Source organism: Panthera tigris, chromosome B3, assembly GCF_018350195.1.
Source record: "Panthera tigris isolate Pti1 chromosome B3, P.tigris_Pti1_mat1.1, whole genome shotgun sequence".
NCBI lineage: Eukaryota > Metazoa > Chordata > Mammalia > Carnivora > Felidae > Panthera > Panthera tigris.
The window spans coordinates 98,220,008-98,238,098 of NC_056665.1; the positions used below are offsets into that span (position 1 = coordinate 98,220,008).

General features: G+C 40.3%; 1 protein-coding gene across 2 annotated transcripts in view; it reads right to left on the minus strand.

The window, feature by feature from the left end:
• Window positions 1-18,091, minus strand: part of TRIM9 (tripartite motif containing 9) — a 111,038-nt gene that overhangs the window by 24,462 nt on the left and 68,485 nt on the right. For both annotated transcript variants that reach the window (XM_042989689.1, XM_015544504.2), the window contains exons 4-6: window positions 10,260-10,370; window positions 8,758-8,911; window positions 469-626 (exon numbers count right to left, since the gene is read on the minus strand). In XM_042989689.1, coding sequence (XP_042845623.1) covers window positions 469-626; window positions 8,758-8,911; window positions 10,260-10,370 — 423 coding nt within the window. The remainder of the gene's footprint in view (window positions 1-468; window positions 627-8,757; window positions 8,912-10,259; window positions 10,371-18,091) is intronic.

Sequence of the window (18,091 nt, forward strand, 5' to 3'; positions counted from 1 at the left end):
AAATGACGACTGTCTGGTGGGATACTAACACGACTGGGGTTGGGGATCCTGGCATGCTGAGAATTGCATACGGGTTGTCTAATTGACTCTTAACAAAAATGCATAAGGTACATGTTAATATTATCCTCATTTTCCAAATGAGGGGGTCCCGAGGGCTCAACGAGGCGAGAAATGGGCAGTCACACAGCTAAATGGTGGAGTCCGGATATGGGTGCACACAGTCTGACCCCAGAGCTTACAGCACTGCATCCGCTTTCTCTGAAGAAGTGTAGGGCAGTTTCTACTTAGAGACTCCATCATCCATCTTTAATGGTTCAAGGAGAACACAAGCCTCAGTTGAAGGGCAGGCAGGCCCTGCCAGGATGGTCTGGCTCTAGGAGACATGGGGAAGCTTGGCCTGAGACCCCACGGTGGGCTCTCTGAGGTGGTCAGTGGCCTTGGTTGACAAGTAGCAGGTTCTCTGCTTACCCGAAACTGACCACCGTTGCCGTCATCCAGCTCCAGAATGTAGCCTTCGGCAGGCACCGTGGACAGAGGTGGCTGTTTCCAGGACAGTGTGGCGCTGTTGTTGTGAGTGCAACACTCCTCCAGCTGCAGGATGGGGGTTGCTGGGACTGGAGAGGAAGCTAAACAGAAATTAGTGTGACCCTGGTTTCTGTTGAGCTGCAAACATTTCGGTGTCTCAGAATGTTAACATCCCCCTGATCAACACGTGGCTCCACTAAGTAGCTGGCCCAGGGACGACCTGAACTGGATCCCTTCCGGAGTCTCCAGGAGTGGGGATGGTTCCTGAGCTGCCGTGCTGCCTTCTCCCAAGCTGGTGGTGGGGCTTCCTACCTTAACTGGAGGGGAGACAACTGCTCTGTTCTCGCCCCCTTGAGGACTGAAGACATCATCCCCAAGGGACACGTTTTACATGGGGGATGGGTTGACTGGTCCAGACCGCTAAAGTCTATTTAACTCACAACATGGCTGAAAATTTTATCATAAAATTTATTCTGTGCCTTGACCCCCCAGTTTATAAACTTGGAACTGCCTTCCGAGCAGTAGCTCTGAAACCATCGTCCTTCTAAGGTTCTATCCCTTTTTTTTTTTGTTTTTGTTTTTAAACCAGTGATTCTACTCAAGTCTTGTGTGCATTAAGTAGTTATAACACTGGCTTTTGAAAATTTGGTGCCAAGTGACACAAAAACAGTGATTTTTGCCATTTCGAAACTTCTGAGGAACTTGACCTCATTCTTTCAAGGTAGCTATGCTAGCTCAAGTTCACTCTTTCCGCGGGCGTAGAACCGCCAACCGTGAGCCTGGAGAGTAGTATGGGAGCAGAAGGGGCCTGGCAGGGGAGGGTCAAGTCATGTCCTCATGACTTTGTGAGAATCTGCCACAGTATTACTAGTCACAACATGCCCCTGTCCCCATTTTGAGCCGAGAGTCTTTTCTATTACTTAAAACTGCAGAGTGGTTGAGGCTTCAGACACAAAGACGTGGAAATGTTAGGTAACACATAATCCCAGTTCCTAATATATAAACTCAGTATATGTATTTGGAAACAATGTTTTTATGAACTGCTTCAAATATTTTTCAGCAACAAAACATTAATCTTTAAAGCACTTTAACAATAGGAGGGAACAGTTTGGACCACACCCAGGGACATTTAAGCGAACAAATGTTAATTGTACAGCACCTGGTATGCTGTACCAAGATTGGACTCTGTGTCACACATTGAGTTACACGCTCCCTGCCATCACCTCAACCAAAAAGATGGCTTATTTAATAGCAGTTTAAGAAGCAGGTTCTATGGTAGACAACGTAGAAAACACAGGCAGTGACCATAACACAAGAAATGGGAAGCTGAGGCAGGTCAATTATACGTAAGAAAAGACTGTGATACAATAAAACCATGCCTGAGTGACTAGGTCAAACATAATTAAACCAAAATTATGAGCAGTTAATGGAGGTGGTGAGTTTAGGAAGGGAAATCACGTTTCAGGTTTCAATGGCATGGAGTTCGGTTGGTCTTAGGAGAGACCAGTGGCTTCTGCAGCCTTGGAGGTCCCAGAACATCTGGAAATGGAGGAGAGGAAATGAATTCATTGCCTTGTTCAAGAAATAGACTACAGGACTGGATGGGAAGGGGAGGAGAGAAAAGATGTAACTCCTCATGATCATCTACATATAAACAGGCATCACCTAACAGTTGTAATTGGAGGGCTAGCTTTAGGTTATCATGTATTAGGGAGCTACTTTGTCATTAAAAGGTTTTTGTTTATAAAAACAATAAATTTTAACATATTAACAGTGGAGTAGATTATAATAAGTTTGAGCAACCTGTTCTTCAAAGGGCTTCTAGAGACATGGAATGATTCTCCCCAGGGATATTTGCTGTTAGTTATCCTCATTAATCAGCGCCTACCATAAAATAATTCCTTGGACTTTCTTTATTTCATTAGCTGCCCTATCAGTCTTCATTTTCCCTTTGTTCATGTTTCAGGCAGCTTACATTTCATCAATTTTCAAATCAAAGAGTAACATCACAAGATGGTTTCAACTTGAATCATGCAAATGCTTGCAATGTCTCTGATAAGAAACTCAGATTTCCTTGTATAGGCATAGGTATAATTAACAGATTAATTGAAACACATGGTGTCACGTGTAATTAAAACATGGGAACTTCATTTGTAATCCTCAGCGGATACACTTTAAAAGACCAGAAAGATAATAAAAAGTCTAACCAGTCACTAATCTTTAGATTTTAATATTGTCCAGATTTAAACAAATAAGCACACAAAAGATCAAGCTGAGGAAGAGAAGGAGGGAGGGAGGGAGAGGGAGGAGAGAGAGAGAGGAAAATGAAGGACCACAGAAACATTTGCATGTCTACATCTATTTCTCGATGTGCTTCAAATTATTTTTTCTGTTTCCTTATTTACTCCAAAGTGATGTTGCCTATAAAAGGCAAATGTGACAAAATTACAGCCTCATTAGTAAAGACTAAGGCTGACATTTTAGCAAAACAGATTTTATAGTGGGTGTTATATTACCCTATTTCACTTTATTAGGTATAAAACAAATGGTCTATAAGAATCCAAAGTATTTTCAAATTAACTTATTATTTGTGTTTTGGAAATGGATAGCATCACGGTTCCTGGGCTGAACTCTAAGAAAAGTTTTATTTTATTAAAACTGCGTCACTGGGCTGCTGTAGCCATCTCAATCTTAACACTTTCATGATCATTCTTGGATGTTTATGTTTTTCCTAGAGAACTAGTTTCCCCTGCCCTGATCAGAAGACTAATGCTTAGCATTTTTGTTAACCATAAAACGAAGTCTCTGGCTAAAAATTCTCTTCTTAGTTACAAGGAACAGCTATTCTTACTGACCTCCTTGAAGGGGACCTCCTTGAGCCTGGGCTCAAAATGAAATTCTGCAACAGTGTCTTCTTAAAGTTTTCAAATAGCCATTCTGGTTCAGATTATAGCTTAGTTTTTTTTTTTTTATAATCATTTTTTTTTTCCAGATCCTTCAGATTGTGAACACTCACAACTAGGCAGAATTCCTCTGTGAAATGTCATAGGACTATGATGAGGACATGTGAGGACATATGGCCTCCCGCACTGGACATGAAAAATAATGGCAGGGGCTGCTTTTCGAGCACTTACTGAATGCCCGAAAGTGTGGTGAGAGGCTTTCCATGTAGTCACTCGTGTAATTTTCACAGCACCCCAACAGTAATGGGTACCATTATTATGTCTATTGTGTAGAAGAGGAAACTGAAACACAGAAAGTTTTCATGGCTCCTACCTAAGTGGGAAAGCCAGGATTTGAAGCCAAGCAGACTGGCTCCAGGGGCTGTATGTTTAAATTGTACTACACCGGTGTGTAGTAATAGTGTACTACAGGGAAGTCCCCAGCCTAATTCCAGGAGGAATGTCTCTTTTTGCTTCCTGTAACATCCATGAGAAAGTTCCCCAAGACTTGCTGGTATAATTAAGGAAATATTTCACCACACATAGCATAATGTAGCAGTTGGTCAAATGTCTATGTTGTTCATCTGAAACTAATGTAACATTGTGTGTCAACTATACTTGAAAAAATTGCAGAAAGAAAGAAACAAAGAAAGAAAGGAAGGAAGGAAGGAAGGAAGGAAGAAAGAAAGAAAGAAAGAAAGGAAGAAAGAAAGAAAGAAAGGAAGGAAGGAAGAAAAGAAAAATATTTCACCATAAGAGCTACAGTGGTTGGGAATGCAAGTCTACTGAATCATCTTGTCTGAATGTCCTTGGTGGACCGTCACTCCTTTTTACGGTAGCTGAACTATACGAGTGGCATCTGAGTAAAATATAGACTTTAGAGGGACAACAAACCATTTCTGCAAAGCTCTCATTCGTACACTGTTAAAGAGAAATGTGAACGTAGGTTTTGAGGACAAGCATTTCAGGCCTCCAAACCATGAACAGATCACATGCATGAACAAATTACATGTGAGTCAGCATTTGTGCTCAACCCTATCCCCACCAAACAAACCTCTAGGTGTTCTTTCTCCATGATTTATAAGAGGGTCTGTTCACATCACACTGACCCTGCCCATGACCTTGGTGCATAATCAAGGCTTTTACATTCAACATGAGTTAATGAAGACAAATGTGTTCTTAGGTGAGAAGAGGCACTTAAGGGATTAGCAGCCATCGCTCTAAGTGCTAAAAAGGCTTGGAAAACATTAGGTCACTGTGTTATCCTGGTTCAGAATGAACATGCTGGCATTTCATTTTAGTACTGACTCATGAACCTTGGGATACCTTGTACACTTAAAACAATTCTGGGCTAATATTTTTCTGGAGATGTTTGAATAAAGAAGGTTCTGGCATTCTCCACTTAGATTTCTTTCTTTCTTTCTTTCTTTCTTTCTTTCTTTCTTTCTTTCTTTCTTTCTTTCTTTCTTTTCTTTTCTTTTCTTTTCTTTTTATTTATTTTTGAGACAGAGAGAGACAGAGCATGAACGGGGGAGGGTCAGAGAGAGAGGGAGACACAGACTGTGAAGCAGGCTCCAGGCTCTGAGCTGTCAGCACAGAGCCCGATGCAGGGCTCGAACCCACAGACTGTGAGATCATGACCTGAGCCAAAGTCGGAAGCTCAACCGACTGAGTCACCCAGGAGCCCCTCCACTTAGATTTCAATTGCTTGAGGGAGATGTAGAATAAGAAAGAGCAGATCAGTTAAATCCTTGGCTACGAGAATACTTTTAGGCAGTGCATTCTTGCTGAATAGTTGCTGGCCTAACTAGAAACATTTAAAAACCAGCAACACACCTATCTTGGATATCAAGGGACAAAAAGGCATCTGAGATGAAATCTCAAAACCAGAGAGATGCTAACATTTCTAGTCAAGGAATAAACAGATATTTTTTTTTTTTAAACATTTATTTATTTTTTTTGAGACAGAGAGAGACAGAGCATGAACAGGGGAGGGTCAGAGAGAGAGAGGGAGACACAGAATCGGAAACAGGCTCCAGGCTCTGAGCTGTCAGCACAGGGCCCGACGCGGGGCTTGAACTCACGGACCGCGAGATCATGACCTGAGCTGAAGTCGGCCGCTCAACCGACTGAGTCACCCAGGCACCCCAATAAACAGATATTTTTGTTGTCAATTTGAGTCATAAGTTTAAATGCATATTTTAAGTAGCTTTGAAGATCTTTTAACTTTCTACTGTAATCCACTTAGTACTATTAGAAAACATATTAGTAAGTACACGTACTGTATCAATGGTCAGATTACTTTAGCACCATTCTCAATGCTATTTAAATTTTGGCCATTTGTGCATGGATTCTGGGGTACAGTTTCTTGAGATATTTTTACTGACAAGCTGTGAAAGTGCAGTTTATTAAACTGACCAAGAAGAGCCTAAGGGAAAAAAATGTCTAACACTGCACTGGGCACAGTTGTGTATGTTGACAGGTCTCAAAAAGGCTGGTAGGAGTAGTTTTAACTATAGCTAGCTAAGATCTGTTGCCTCATGACCTTTTGGCTTTTTCTTTCCATCAAAGACATCTGACAGGTAAAAATTATTTAGAGTCTATAGAGGACTTGGCTCTCACTGAATTAATTAAACTTAATGAGCACAAAGCAAAGCATATAAATGAGCTCTGTAGAAGGACACTAATCAGAAGTAAATTAAATTAATAGGAAGTGTTAAAAAGAAAAGGAAAATGGAATAATCCAGTCTCATGCCAAATGGCCTGTTATATGAACTTCAGAAATAACTGTTTGGGATAATTTTGCATTCCAGGTGAATTTTTGCTGTGATCGTGTTCTGCGTTTTGGTCTTTACAGTGCTTGGTATTCTCTGCCGTGTGTACAGACTTTAGTGGAGCGTGCACACAGCCACGTTCACGCATATTTCTGTAGGCAGCTTTACATGGCTGAGTGACGTTGCTTTAGGAATGTGGTCTGTGACACACAGCACACGAATCTGCAGTTCCCATACCAGATGAAGGGCCTGTTCACTCCAACACAATTGTTCCCATCCTGCCAACTGGCCTGGACTCCACTCTGGGCAGATGGGCGTGATTCAGAAGGACAGCAAATGGGGGAGGAGAGGGCTTGGTCAGGCAATGAAAGCATTTGAAAGCCCTGAGGCTTTTACCCTCTGCCTGTTCCATCACCAAGGCTAATTGGGTTGGTTCATTTTTTTTTTCCGCTTCCACCAAAAGCCCTTCTCTTGCCGTTTGGGACATATTTTCTCCCCTGAGCTGTTTTGTGACATAACCTTTTAATGATTTTACATTATTGGGAGAACTGGGTACAGAGAGAGGCTGATTGAGGGGGATTTACCCGGGCTCCCTATATTACTCTGATGGCTGTATTTCACAGGTCACCATGTGCGTGTGAAAGAAAAAAAATTTAAACAGTAAGAAAGACTCGCTGTAACAAAAAATTAAATTTCTGAAATTTAAGAGAGCAATTCAGTTATTCCTTGAAGAAGCCAGTTCATTACACAGTAACATTATAACACAAACTGGAAGTTGTGTTATAATGAGGACAAGTGAGGTTCCGGAACCTCACTCCCTGGTTTTGAATCTCTGCCCTGTCACTCCCAGCTGTGTGAATTCAGGCAAGTTATCCAGTCTTCCTGTGCTTCAGTTTCCTCAGCTACATACTAGGGCTGTGAGAATAAACTGAGTTAATTCACGTGAAGCACTTATTTGGTTTGGTAAGCAGTCGGCAAAGGCTAAACATTTTTATTACTGCACCAAAGTGCTTTTATTTACAATCTTTATAGTACTTCCTCCAAAAATTAATGAAGGCACCATCCCAAAGCCATACATATTAAACAAAAAGTGAGAAAACTGAAAATAAAAGAGCAAAAATCTATTAAAGGGATGAGAGAGGTACTTGTACAAGGTACAGGGGTGAGTTCAGCTGCATGATGGAAGCCACAAGCGTATAGCCTTAAAACTTGCTGGGTTAGACGGTTTTCTGTCTAATAAAAGGAAGTATGTAGATTTTTCTTAAAAAACCAAAAATTTTAAAGTGCTGGATTCTAAGTCCTTTATTATGTGGATGCTTAAATTAGGAAAAGCAGAGAGCAAATACATTTCTTCAGTTTTAAAAAAATATTAGAAAACGACAAAATTACAGAGATGAAGAACAGAAGAATCCAGGGATTGGAGGTGACAGAGGGGAGGGGCATGGGTATGACCGTATGGTGATAATGGGATAGCATGAGATCTTTGTGGTGATACAGTGGTTCTGTATCTTGACTGCAGCGGTGGTTATATGAGTCTTCACATGTGACAAAATGGCACAGTCATACATATACACTGTACCAATGTTAACTTCCTGGTTTTGATATGCTAGTTATGCAAGATGGAACCATTGATGGAAACTGGGCTAAGGGTATACTGGACCTCTCCTTACTAGTTTTGCATCTTCTTGTGAATGTATAAATAGTGCAAAATGAAAGTTAAAAAGAAGTCAGAATATTGTCCAAATGGATATTACCTACACAGCCATAAAAATATTGTTGCATGGTTGGCTTTTTATTTTTCTTTGTAAGAGTAATTTTAGGTACTTGCATTTCCCATCAGCCACCCCAAAAAAATCTCAGAGAGATCTTGCATATCCCTGTATCACATAAGCCAACAAGTTTAAAAAGTTAAAACTTGTCTCAAATTTTCATTTTCCTTCGGTAACCAGGCTTGCATTTTCCTGATCAGTTTTGGCAAGCCAACTGGGATCCTCTCAAAGTCCCACTGATTTCATGCTCAGCCATTTGCTCACTACCTATCCACGTGGAAGCAGTCACTTCAGTTCTCAACTGCCTTGATTCAGTAACTGGGTTACTTTCTGTAACAAGATTTTATTTATGTACAGTGATGCTGTCTCTATCTCCTTAACTTTTTAACGTCAGCGATCCCCTGATATTAGGCTTGTGAAATTTCTAAGAGTCTCAAAGAGGCAAGCATTGAGTTTATCTGAATTTATCTGACTTTCTGAGAGTTAGGTCCCACTGCTACAACCATATATTTCCTTTATGTGATAAGATAGGAGCCACTCTAGATTTCTGTACCATTAACCAGAAGTGTGTGTGTTTACTTCCTCACCCCTTAGGTGATTCATAAACCTGGCAGCTGCCTTTTTTTTTTTTTTTTTTTTTTTTTTTTTTTTTGCAGCAATCTGGCACAAAGCCTTGATCCTGCTTCAAGCACCAGCACCAGTATCCACCCGGGATGTTGCTCTGTTTAGGGAGATGCAGGCACATACCTTTCATCTGTACGAAGTCGAGTTGGTGAATGGATTGCAGCAGAGGGCTGTTGTCCAGACTCAGGTCAAAGTCCGTGGTCATCCTGGGAGTGAGCGTGCCTTTCCCCCACTGATCCTCAGTCAGGTGCACTCTCCTTATGAGGGCGTCAGAAATCTAATCACATCAAAGACCACAGCCTAAGAAATATAACACCACACTGGACACAGAACGCTGCTCCTCCACTCTCTGGGAGCTTTACCAAACCACTTTGGGACTCATACCCTTCCTGTCTCCATGTAGGCAGTGAGGAGTCTCTTCTGATAAGAGTGACCCATGCAAATCTGGGTCCTTCTGTGAGTCAGAGGGGGCCACTAGAAATAATTAGCAGCTGTTAATTGCTCTAATAGACAACCCTGGATATATGCTCATGCTATTTATGACTGATCATAATATGTTGGTGATCAATTAATCCTACTAGCACCAACAACCCTAAGTTTCTAAGAGGAGGTGTGGGTTTCCTGTCAAAACTTGGAAATGAGGGTTTTTTTTAAGTTTATTTATTTATTTTGAGAAATAAGAAATAATTATTTTGAGAAAGTGGGGAACGGGGAGAGAGAGAGAGAGAGAGAGGGAGAGAGAGAGAGAGAGAGAGAGAGAGAGAGAGAGAGAGAATCCCAAGCAGGCCCTGCAACACCAGCACAGAGCCCAATGTGGGGCTCAAACCCACAAACTCAAGCCGAAGTCTCAACCGACTGAACCACCCAGGTGCTCCAGAAATGAGTTTTATAAAATAGTAGAGAGGCTGCATATGGTAATCTGTAAAGTGGAATTTCTTACACTTTAAAGCAGATCATCTGACTGTATCACTTTATTCTTTGATAGAGACCTCTTCCACTTCTTGTATTTAATCTCCCTCTGTCATTCTTGGCCAGTTTGACAGAATGTGAGTTGGAAGGATAATCTATGTATTCCTTAATAAAAGGTCCCTTAATCATTACGATCAAAACTTAAGTAAAATTCAGCTGACATCAGCACATCTCATTAAAACAATACTGAAGAAATCATGAGAAATCCAAGCAATGAAAAACCTTCACTTTATTTAGGAAATCACTGAATAACTGGCCAGTAGGAACTGTCAAGAAGGTAGAAGCCTTGCATATTTAGACATTTCTAGCTGACCAAATTGTCCAAGAAATTAGTGGAAAGGGACTCAATTCTTAGGCAAGTCAGTAGCTCTGCTTTGGGGGGAACTTAAAGGGAATTACATTTTCAAGATTAAACATGAGCAAAAACAAATTTTAAAAAGGCCACGCGCTGCTCAATCTTGTAGCACATGGGGGCCAAGGCTTCCAACAAGTCAATGGAGTTTTGCCGGCACCCATATATGCATGGCAGTCTGAAGGTGGGTTTCATTGTGGAGGGGATCTTTGCTCTCCAAGGGCTGTTAGGAGTCCACCCTGGCATCGGAGACTCAGTCTCATGGGACATTGAGAATCTGAAGTAGAAACTAGCTGGCACTCACCTGTAAAAAGCCACTGGGATCATTTTCCTTAATGACCTCCAAGCAGTACTCCATGAGACCTGTGGTCTGGCGCAATTTCACTGTGCAGTGAGAGATCTGATCTCGAACCACCTAGGGTTGATGAGAGAACAGAGTGGTCCAAAATGGCAGAGGGTAAAAAAGAAGCAAACTGGGACGTTAGAAAGCTTCTTCAAACCATATTCCAAGAGCATCATGGAATGGAATAAATGTATGAGAATATTTTGTGGCAGTGTCTGCTGTGGACAATGGCTCCAGAAGACAGATTGTATAAATGCTTTTATTACAGGGACTGGTAACAACAGGACCCATCAGAAAGGCATGCAGATGGTGGAAGCCCAGGAAGCTGGTTACTCTGGTGCCTGAAGGGACGTCTTCCTAATTCCCCCTTCTTTCCGTCTTCTGGGAAGCTGATACTGTGAGCTGTTCTAAGTGGGAGGTCGCTGGGAGTCTACAAAGGAGCTGCGTAACCCGAGGTGTGGCTGCAGCTTCTGTTCTGGGAACAGTCACCCACCTGCTCCCACCCTGTGCCTGTCTCTTCTAAAGAGCAGATGTCACCATCCGAACCAGTTCCTTCTCATTCTGATTCTTTTTCCTGAGGGGGTGGTGGGGTGAGGTTAAAGGTGAAACTTGCTGAAAGACAATGAGCTAATAACCACAAGTAAGCCAGAGAAAGACGGATGCAGAATTAAGTTTTGAGAATAACCCACTTAGAAGCAATCACTGCCTCATTTGGGAAAGCAGTTTTAAAGGCTCTCTATTTACCATGCTGTGAGTCTGGTTTAACCTAGAAAGGCCTCTCTCTGAACATGCAGTTTCTGCCTCTGGGAAGTTGTCTTTGCCCAGTGTCAAACACATGACAGTCCTTGAAAAGTTTCTTTCTTCAAAGATGTTCATTTTCTGTGTCCTCTGCTCAGTGACCCAAATCCTGAAGTGGTTTCTGAAGCTAGAGTTGAACAAGAGTTTTCTAGGAACCTCAATTGCTTACATCCTCGATATTTATACTACTTTGCAAAAGCCTCAGAAATATCCAGCCTTCTGGATTTTTACAAATAATAACTAAAAGGAGTTTTAATATTAATTATTGAAAACCTTTTTCTTTGTTCCTTCTTTTTAGTTTTGATTATACACCTTCCATTAAAGGATATTTCATTTACTTTCAAAAGCAATTGGAAACTAGACCAAAAAGCAATCATCTCATCACTCTACTGAAGATTTTTAAAGGATTTTGATATTTCCTTTCAGGCTTTATCCTTGAGCTAGATATATGTATAGTTGCAATCGTAATATGTGACAATTTTACCTCCTTCCCACTTAACACTATACTATAGTCATTTTACATGTTGCCACCATCAATAAATGTTACTGGCTACATAAATATCCCACTGAGTGGGTTATCATAATTTATTTAATCATTCCTGTTCCTCTATTTTTGGACATTTAAATTCCTCCTAATTTTTAAAAAGTTCATTTATTTATTTTGAGATTGAGAGAGAGAGCACACGCAGGCATGCACGTGCGAGCAGGGGAAGGGCAGAGAGAGATGAAGAGAGAGAGAGAATCCCAAGCAGGCTCTGGGCTGTTGGTGCAGAGCCCATGCAGGCACAGTCCCACTAACCGTGAGATCTTGACCTGAGCTGAAATCAAGAGTTGGACATTCAACCAACTGAGCCACCCACGTGTCCCTAAATTCCTAATTTTTTGACAATTCATCCATTTATTATTGCTGGTCTTTGTTTCTAATTTTTTTTGTGTGTGATGAAACATATATAACATAAAATTTACCATTTTATCTATTTTTAATTGGATAATTATATGGCATTCATATTGTACTCAATACATTCATATTGTTGTGCAACTATCATCACCGTCCATCTCCAGAACTTTTTTATTTTTCCAAACTAAAATTTTGTACTCATTAAACAATAACTCTCCATTCTCCCCTCCCCCCTGGACCCTGGAAACCACCATTCTACTTTCTGTGTCTATGGATTTGACTACTCTAGCGCTCTCAGATAATATAATATCATACAATATTTGCTCTTCTATGACTGGCTTGTTTCACTTAGCATGATGTCTTCAAGGTTTACCCATGTTGTAGCTGGCGTCAAAATTTCCTTCTTTGTAAGACTGAATAATATTCCATTGCAGGTTTACACCACATTTTGTTTATCCATTCATCTGTTGATGGACATTGGGGTTGCTTCCACCTTTTGGCTATTGTAAATAAAGCTGTTATGAATATGGCTATGTAAGTATCTGTGGAAGTCCCCGTTTCACTGCTTTTGGGTAGATAGCCTGAAGTGAAATTTCTGGATCACATGATAATTCTATTTTATTTTATTTTTTTTAGAAATCATTATACCATTTTCCACAGCAGCTGCACCATTTTATATTCCCATCAGCAGTGCACAAGAGTTCCAATTTCTCCACACCCTGTGATACTTATCGCTATCTGTTTTTTTTTAAAAATGATAATAGCCATCTTAATGGGTGTGAAGTGTAGCTCATTGTGGTTTTGATTTGCATTTCCCTAATAACTAGTGATGTTGAGCATCTTTTCATGTGCTTATTGGCCACTTTATCTCCTTTGGAGAAATGTCTATTCAAGTCTTTTGCCCATTTTTTAATTGGTTTTGTTGTTGTTATTGTCTTCTGATGCACAAAATTTATACATTTTTGTCTACCTTTTCCTTTGTTGCCTGTGCCTCTGGTGCAATACCCAAGAAATCATTGCCAAATCCAGCATTGTGAAGCATTTGCCCCGTGTTTCCACTTAAGAGTTTTATAGTTTTACTTCTTACATTTAAGTCTTTGATCCAATTTGAGTTAATTTTTGTATACGGTGTTAGGTAATGGCCCGACTTCATTCTTTTGCATGTGGATAGCCAATTTTCCCAGTGTCATTTGTTGTAAATCTGCCCTTTCCCCATTGAATGGTCTTGGAACCCTTGTCAAAAATCATTTTACCATATATGTGTAGGTTTAGTTCTGGGCTCTTTATTCAATTCCAGTGGCCTATATGTTTGTTTCCATGCCATACTACACTGTTTGGAATTTTGTAGCTTTGCTGTAAGTTACGTAAACAGGAAGTGTGAGAACTCCAAGTTTTTCCTTTTACACGATTGTTTTGGCTCTATGGAATCTCCTAATTTTTTGACAGATGATTTGTTATCACTTTTTAAATTTTAGTAAAAGAAAAACAAAAAATAAAATGTAGGATTTAAAAATCTCCTTATCAGAATTGGCGAAAGAAACCAACTTTGATGTGAAGACTGATTTTGACAGGTAGAAGGGAGATCAAATTTAAAATTCACTGGTTGACTTATTTTCTTCTGGCATCTAGTATTCTGCTCAAGGGATGGAAATTATTTTATTTTATTTTTTAAACGGAAAGTTTAACCTTTTTAACAGAAGGTTAAATTTCTACTCCTTAGTGGGGAGAAAACCTCACGCATAAGTGAAACAAAAAATGCAGGACAGGTGACCTAAAGCTAATCTGCTACTTCTCTCTGCTATAATAGGCTTAAGTAAATTGTTCTCAGAAAATGTTGTTATATTTTGGTAGCCAGTGCATCAACGCCTCTAGCTAGCAGAAACCTCAGCAGTCATCATTCACTAACCAAATGGCATCTGTCCTAGGACTGTGCAGAAGTGACTGGTGCTCCAGTCTGAATAACAAGCACGGATTAGGTCTGGGCATTGTAACCCAAAGCGAGTTAGCTTTTGAAGCAAAATAGACTTGAATTGTTGTATTTACTTTCCAGAGCATTCAGATCAATGATAATTTTATGACTGAAAAGCTGAAATAAATACATTAATCAGGCCTCATAAAATTCTATGTTTGCTTCTACAAATTTCTTCTCAAGTAAGATTTATTTGATGCCAAAGGAGCTGAGCATTGGGTCTCTCTGACTACTCTTAGGAAACTTCATTGTTGCAGTGCCAAAGAGTTGGTGAGTTTCAGTGGGGGTTTGCCATTGCCATTTGCCATTTGCTCCTGTGTTCCATGGTTCAAGCTTCTTGGAAGGACTCACTATTCCTGAGCTCCTGGCTCTCAACTCCCACTGTTGCAACAATGGATTTGGGTCCATCATTTTACCTGTTAATCAACCACTTCACAATGGTCACAGTAGCCAGTGATAAAAATCACTGCTTGGGGCACCTGGGTGGCTCAGTCAGTTAAGCATCCAACTTTGGCTCAGGTCATGATCTCATCGCTTGTGGCTGCGTTGGGCTCTACGCTGACAGCTCAGAGACTGGAGCCTGCTTCGTTCGGATTCTGTGTCTCCCTCTCTCTCTGCCCCTCTCCTGCTTGCATCCTCTCTCTCTCTCTCTTAAAAATAAACATAAAAAAATTATTTAAAAATTCACTACTCAAAATTAAACTTCAGGTTTCCCAGAGGCGGTACTTTTGGATGTGTTGTAATTGACGTCTAGTTTTTGAATTAATTTGGCAAGATTTTCCATCTTATGGAAATTAGCCAAATAGTTAGATCTTTTAAGAGTATAAATATTTTTTCTTCAATTGCATGTCTTTATCAGCTCTCTCGTTACCTTCTTCACTCTGTGTTATTTCTACTATTTACTATTATTATTTATTTTACATTATATTTTTGTATGGAAAACAATCCCTAGGAAGTGAGGCCATGTCACTTTTTCTTTGGGTTCCACATTTCTGTGCAGTTGCTTGGATGCTCCGGAGAAACCATTGGCAACGTGTTTGCTGCTGGCCGGAGTTAAGAGTTCCTTTTCTCAGGAAGGAAATGTGCAAGTGACAGGAATGACACAAATAGGGACTGGGAAACAATCTTCCTGCTTTCATCTGCAGTAAAGCCTAAACTAGCTCTGGGACAATGAGTTAATCTTTAGTTCATGGTTTCAGAGAAGGCTTTCACCATTTTATTAGCAGTCCCCATCTGTTCGGGATGGCAAGTCTTATTGCTTGCTTGAACAGCTTTACTTTGCTAAGTGGCAAATTTATGAAGGTCATTCCTTGGGTCAAGATATGTCACTGACACTTTGGAAAGGGGGAATTGAGCATTCCCTCTGAATGCTTGAACTTTTTTGGTAGCATAGAGCAATCCACGAAAGCTTATACAGTATATAAGTGTAAGATTTTGTTCTATCTACAACTACATTTTTCCATCCCATCTCTAGTAGACCAATCTCCTCCCTCCACTCAGCTCAGGTAACACAACCAGCAGCAAGAACTGAAGCCAATTAGGGTGAATTTCCTTATTTTATCCAATTTGACCTCGATACCCTTTCTCTACCTCTGTTCACCTCTCCCATCTTGCATATGGCTCTTTAAAATTCTTTCTTTCTTTCTTTCTTTCTTTCTTTCTTTCTTTCTTTCTTTTGTTCTTTCTTTCTTATTTTTAATAAATACTTTCGCTCATAGTATTTTCGTTCGTCCTGGAGTCTGGAGAGATACCACTAATGAATTTTTAGTCTAAGTCAACACTAACATTCTGTCTCCTATTTTAAGAAATTTGTTCTTAAATATATCCCTTCCCATCACAGTTTAAAACAGTTTCCCCCAAGTATAAAGTAACCTCTTTTTTTTTAATGTAAGGTACAAGTACTTTCAAGATGCAAGCTTGAAAAATGTATTCTTCACAGGTCCTTTTGGTCAATGGAGGAAATTTCTATATGCACCATCATTCCTGAAGCAAGATGACTAACTAATGCCTGGAATTGACTCATTTGTGAGTTACAGGTGAAGTGCTTTGGCCACGAGGTTCAGCTAATAAAATAATGAATTCTCTTTTTCTCCCCCTAGGGTAGAATTTTATCTTCTATATTATCACTATATTCAGTGACACTTAGAGGCATTTATATTAAGGGGGAGCTTTTTAAATTTCTCACATGCCACCATTCTCCCACATGGTTAGAGGCAAATATTTCCCCTTTCTCTTGGTACCACTCTTCTGTACGAGTGTTATTAATTACTCACATTGGCAACTAATCATTTCAAAGACAGTTTCTTGAGGCTTTGAGTTTTTCATCAAGAAAAGGATCAGTTAGCCCTATCAAATGAGTAAGACATGTACCTGTTTTGAGAAACGCTTGAGATTTTAACAGCAAAACTGAACTTTCCATTCCAGAAATGTAAATGTCACCAATAGCCTCATCAATAAACGTTGGGTGGAATATGCAAAGAAAGCATGCTCTTAGTGTGTAGAATACTACATCCTTGTACAGAGAAGTTAGTGAGGAAACACAAGTCATTTGGAGACAGAAGCATGGTGGTGCGGACCCATCCACACAGGAGGACACTATTTATGCTCACCCGCAGTGGAAGTGATGCATACAATGTGGTGTTTCCTAGGCTGTGAGGCTCAGGGAGACTCACTAGATTGCCATCTTCAAAGTATGTGTTTAGTGCCCTCTGGAGGTAAGGAATGTCACTCATGTCTGGGTTCAGGCAAAGGGCGTCAAAGGTCTGTGACTGCCCTTCATGGACGTTGCCAAAGCGGGTACGGGGTGTTCAGGAGTATGTCCCGGAGCTTTGGTGAGCTCCAGCTGTGTGTGTGGCGCCCGGTGATTCCATGGGCACCCTGGGCACTCTGTTCTGTATTGTCCCTCTGTGACTTCTGCTCCTACGTGGTAGGAAGCAGAGGATCACAGAATTTGCCAAATGAATTCCCCCTTAATGATAGGCTTATAATCAAAAATGATTGTGATTAAAATTTTAGGGTTGGACCCCTAATGGCAGCCAAAGGTTTCAAGTGTTTTGGTGTGCCCGATCTTTCCAAATGTCTTGACTGTAATGGACTTAACAGAACTTGTTGCCAGTAGTTTTACTGGGATTGTGCTGATTATTGGGTTAAATTTGTTGCTTTTTCTTTCTCTTTTATTTTTATTAAATTTTTTTTTAATGTTTATTTTTGAGAGAGAGAGAAAGAGAAAGAGAGACAGAGTGAACATGAGCAGGAGAGGGGCAGAGAGAGAGAAAGAGAGAGGGAGACACAGAATCTGAAGCAAGCTCCAGGCTCTGAGCTGTCAGCACAGAGACCGATGCGGGGCTCCAACTCACGAACCATGAGACCATGACCTAAGCCAAAGGTGGACACTTAACTAACTAAGCCATCCAGGCACCCTGATTTTTCTTTCTAGTAAAGTCTGTAGCCCGTTAAATCATATCTGATTATTTAAACAAAATTTTGTGGGCTTGGATAGGTCTGTCTTCCACCCTCCCTCCCTCTCTTTCTTCCCCATCCCCCACCCCAATCTAAATCAAGGGTTACTTGTTTGTTTTAAGACAATGGCAAATAGCTTAAGTAAGCAATTCGACAAGCCGGTAATATCCCTAGTGTAAATGTGTACTCTTAATGATATGACTGTATAATTTTTTAATAAACATAATGGGAACATGATACGCAATACATGGTAAATAACAACCAAGATAATTGTCACCATAATGAGAATGATTCTAACAAGATCCAACAGTACACTTGGATTCAAAATCAAACCTGTGTATAGTTACAATTGGGATGTGTTGGCTGCTGTAAAAACAGTACACTTTATCGTTATCCCTCAGCACACTCGCTCCATGATTTTGTTGGTACGTTCATTTACCGGCCACACATGGAAATTAAAGCCTAGATTTTTGGGGGGATATTTTTGAATAACTATAACTTTTTTTCTTCCCAAGAATCTTAGAATTGAAAGGTGACCAAGAAGAAACCTGTCACTTTGTTTCGCACACATATGAATTTACTCTAAAATACTGGAGCAAGTATGTATTTAAGATCATTGTGGAATTACTTCAAATTCTGAGCGTTACATAAATAAAAATAATTCTCTGA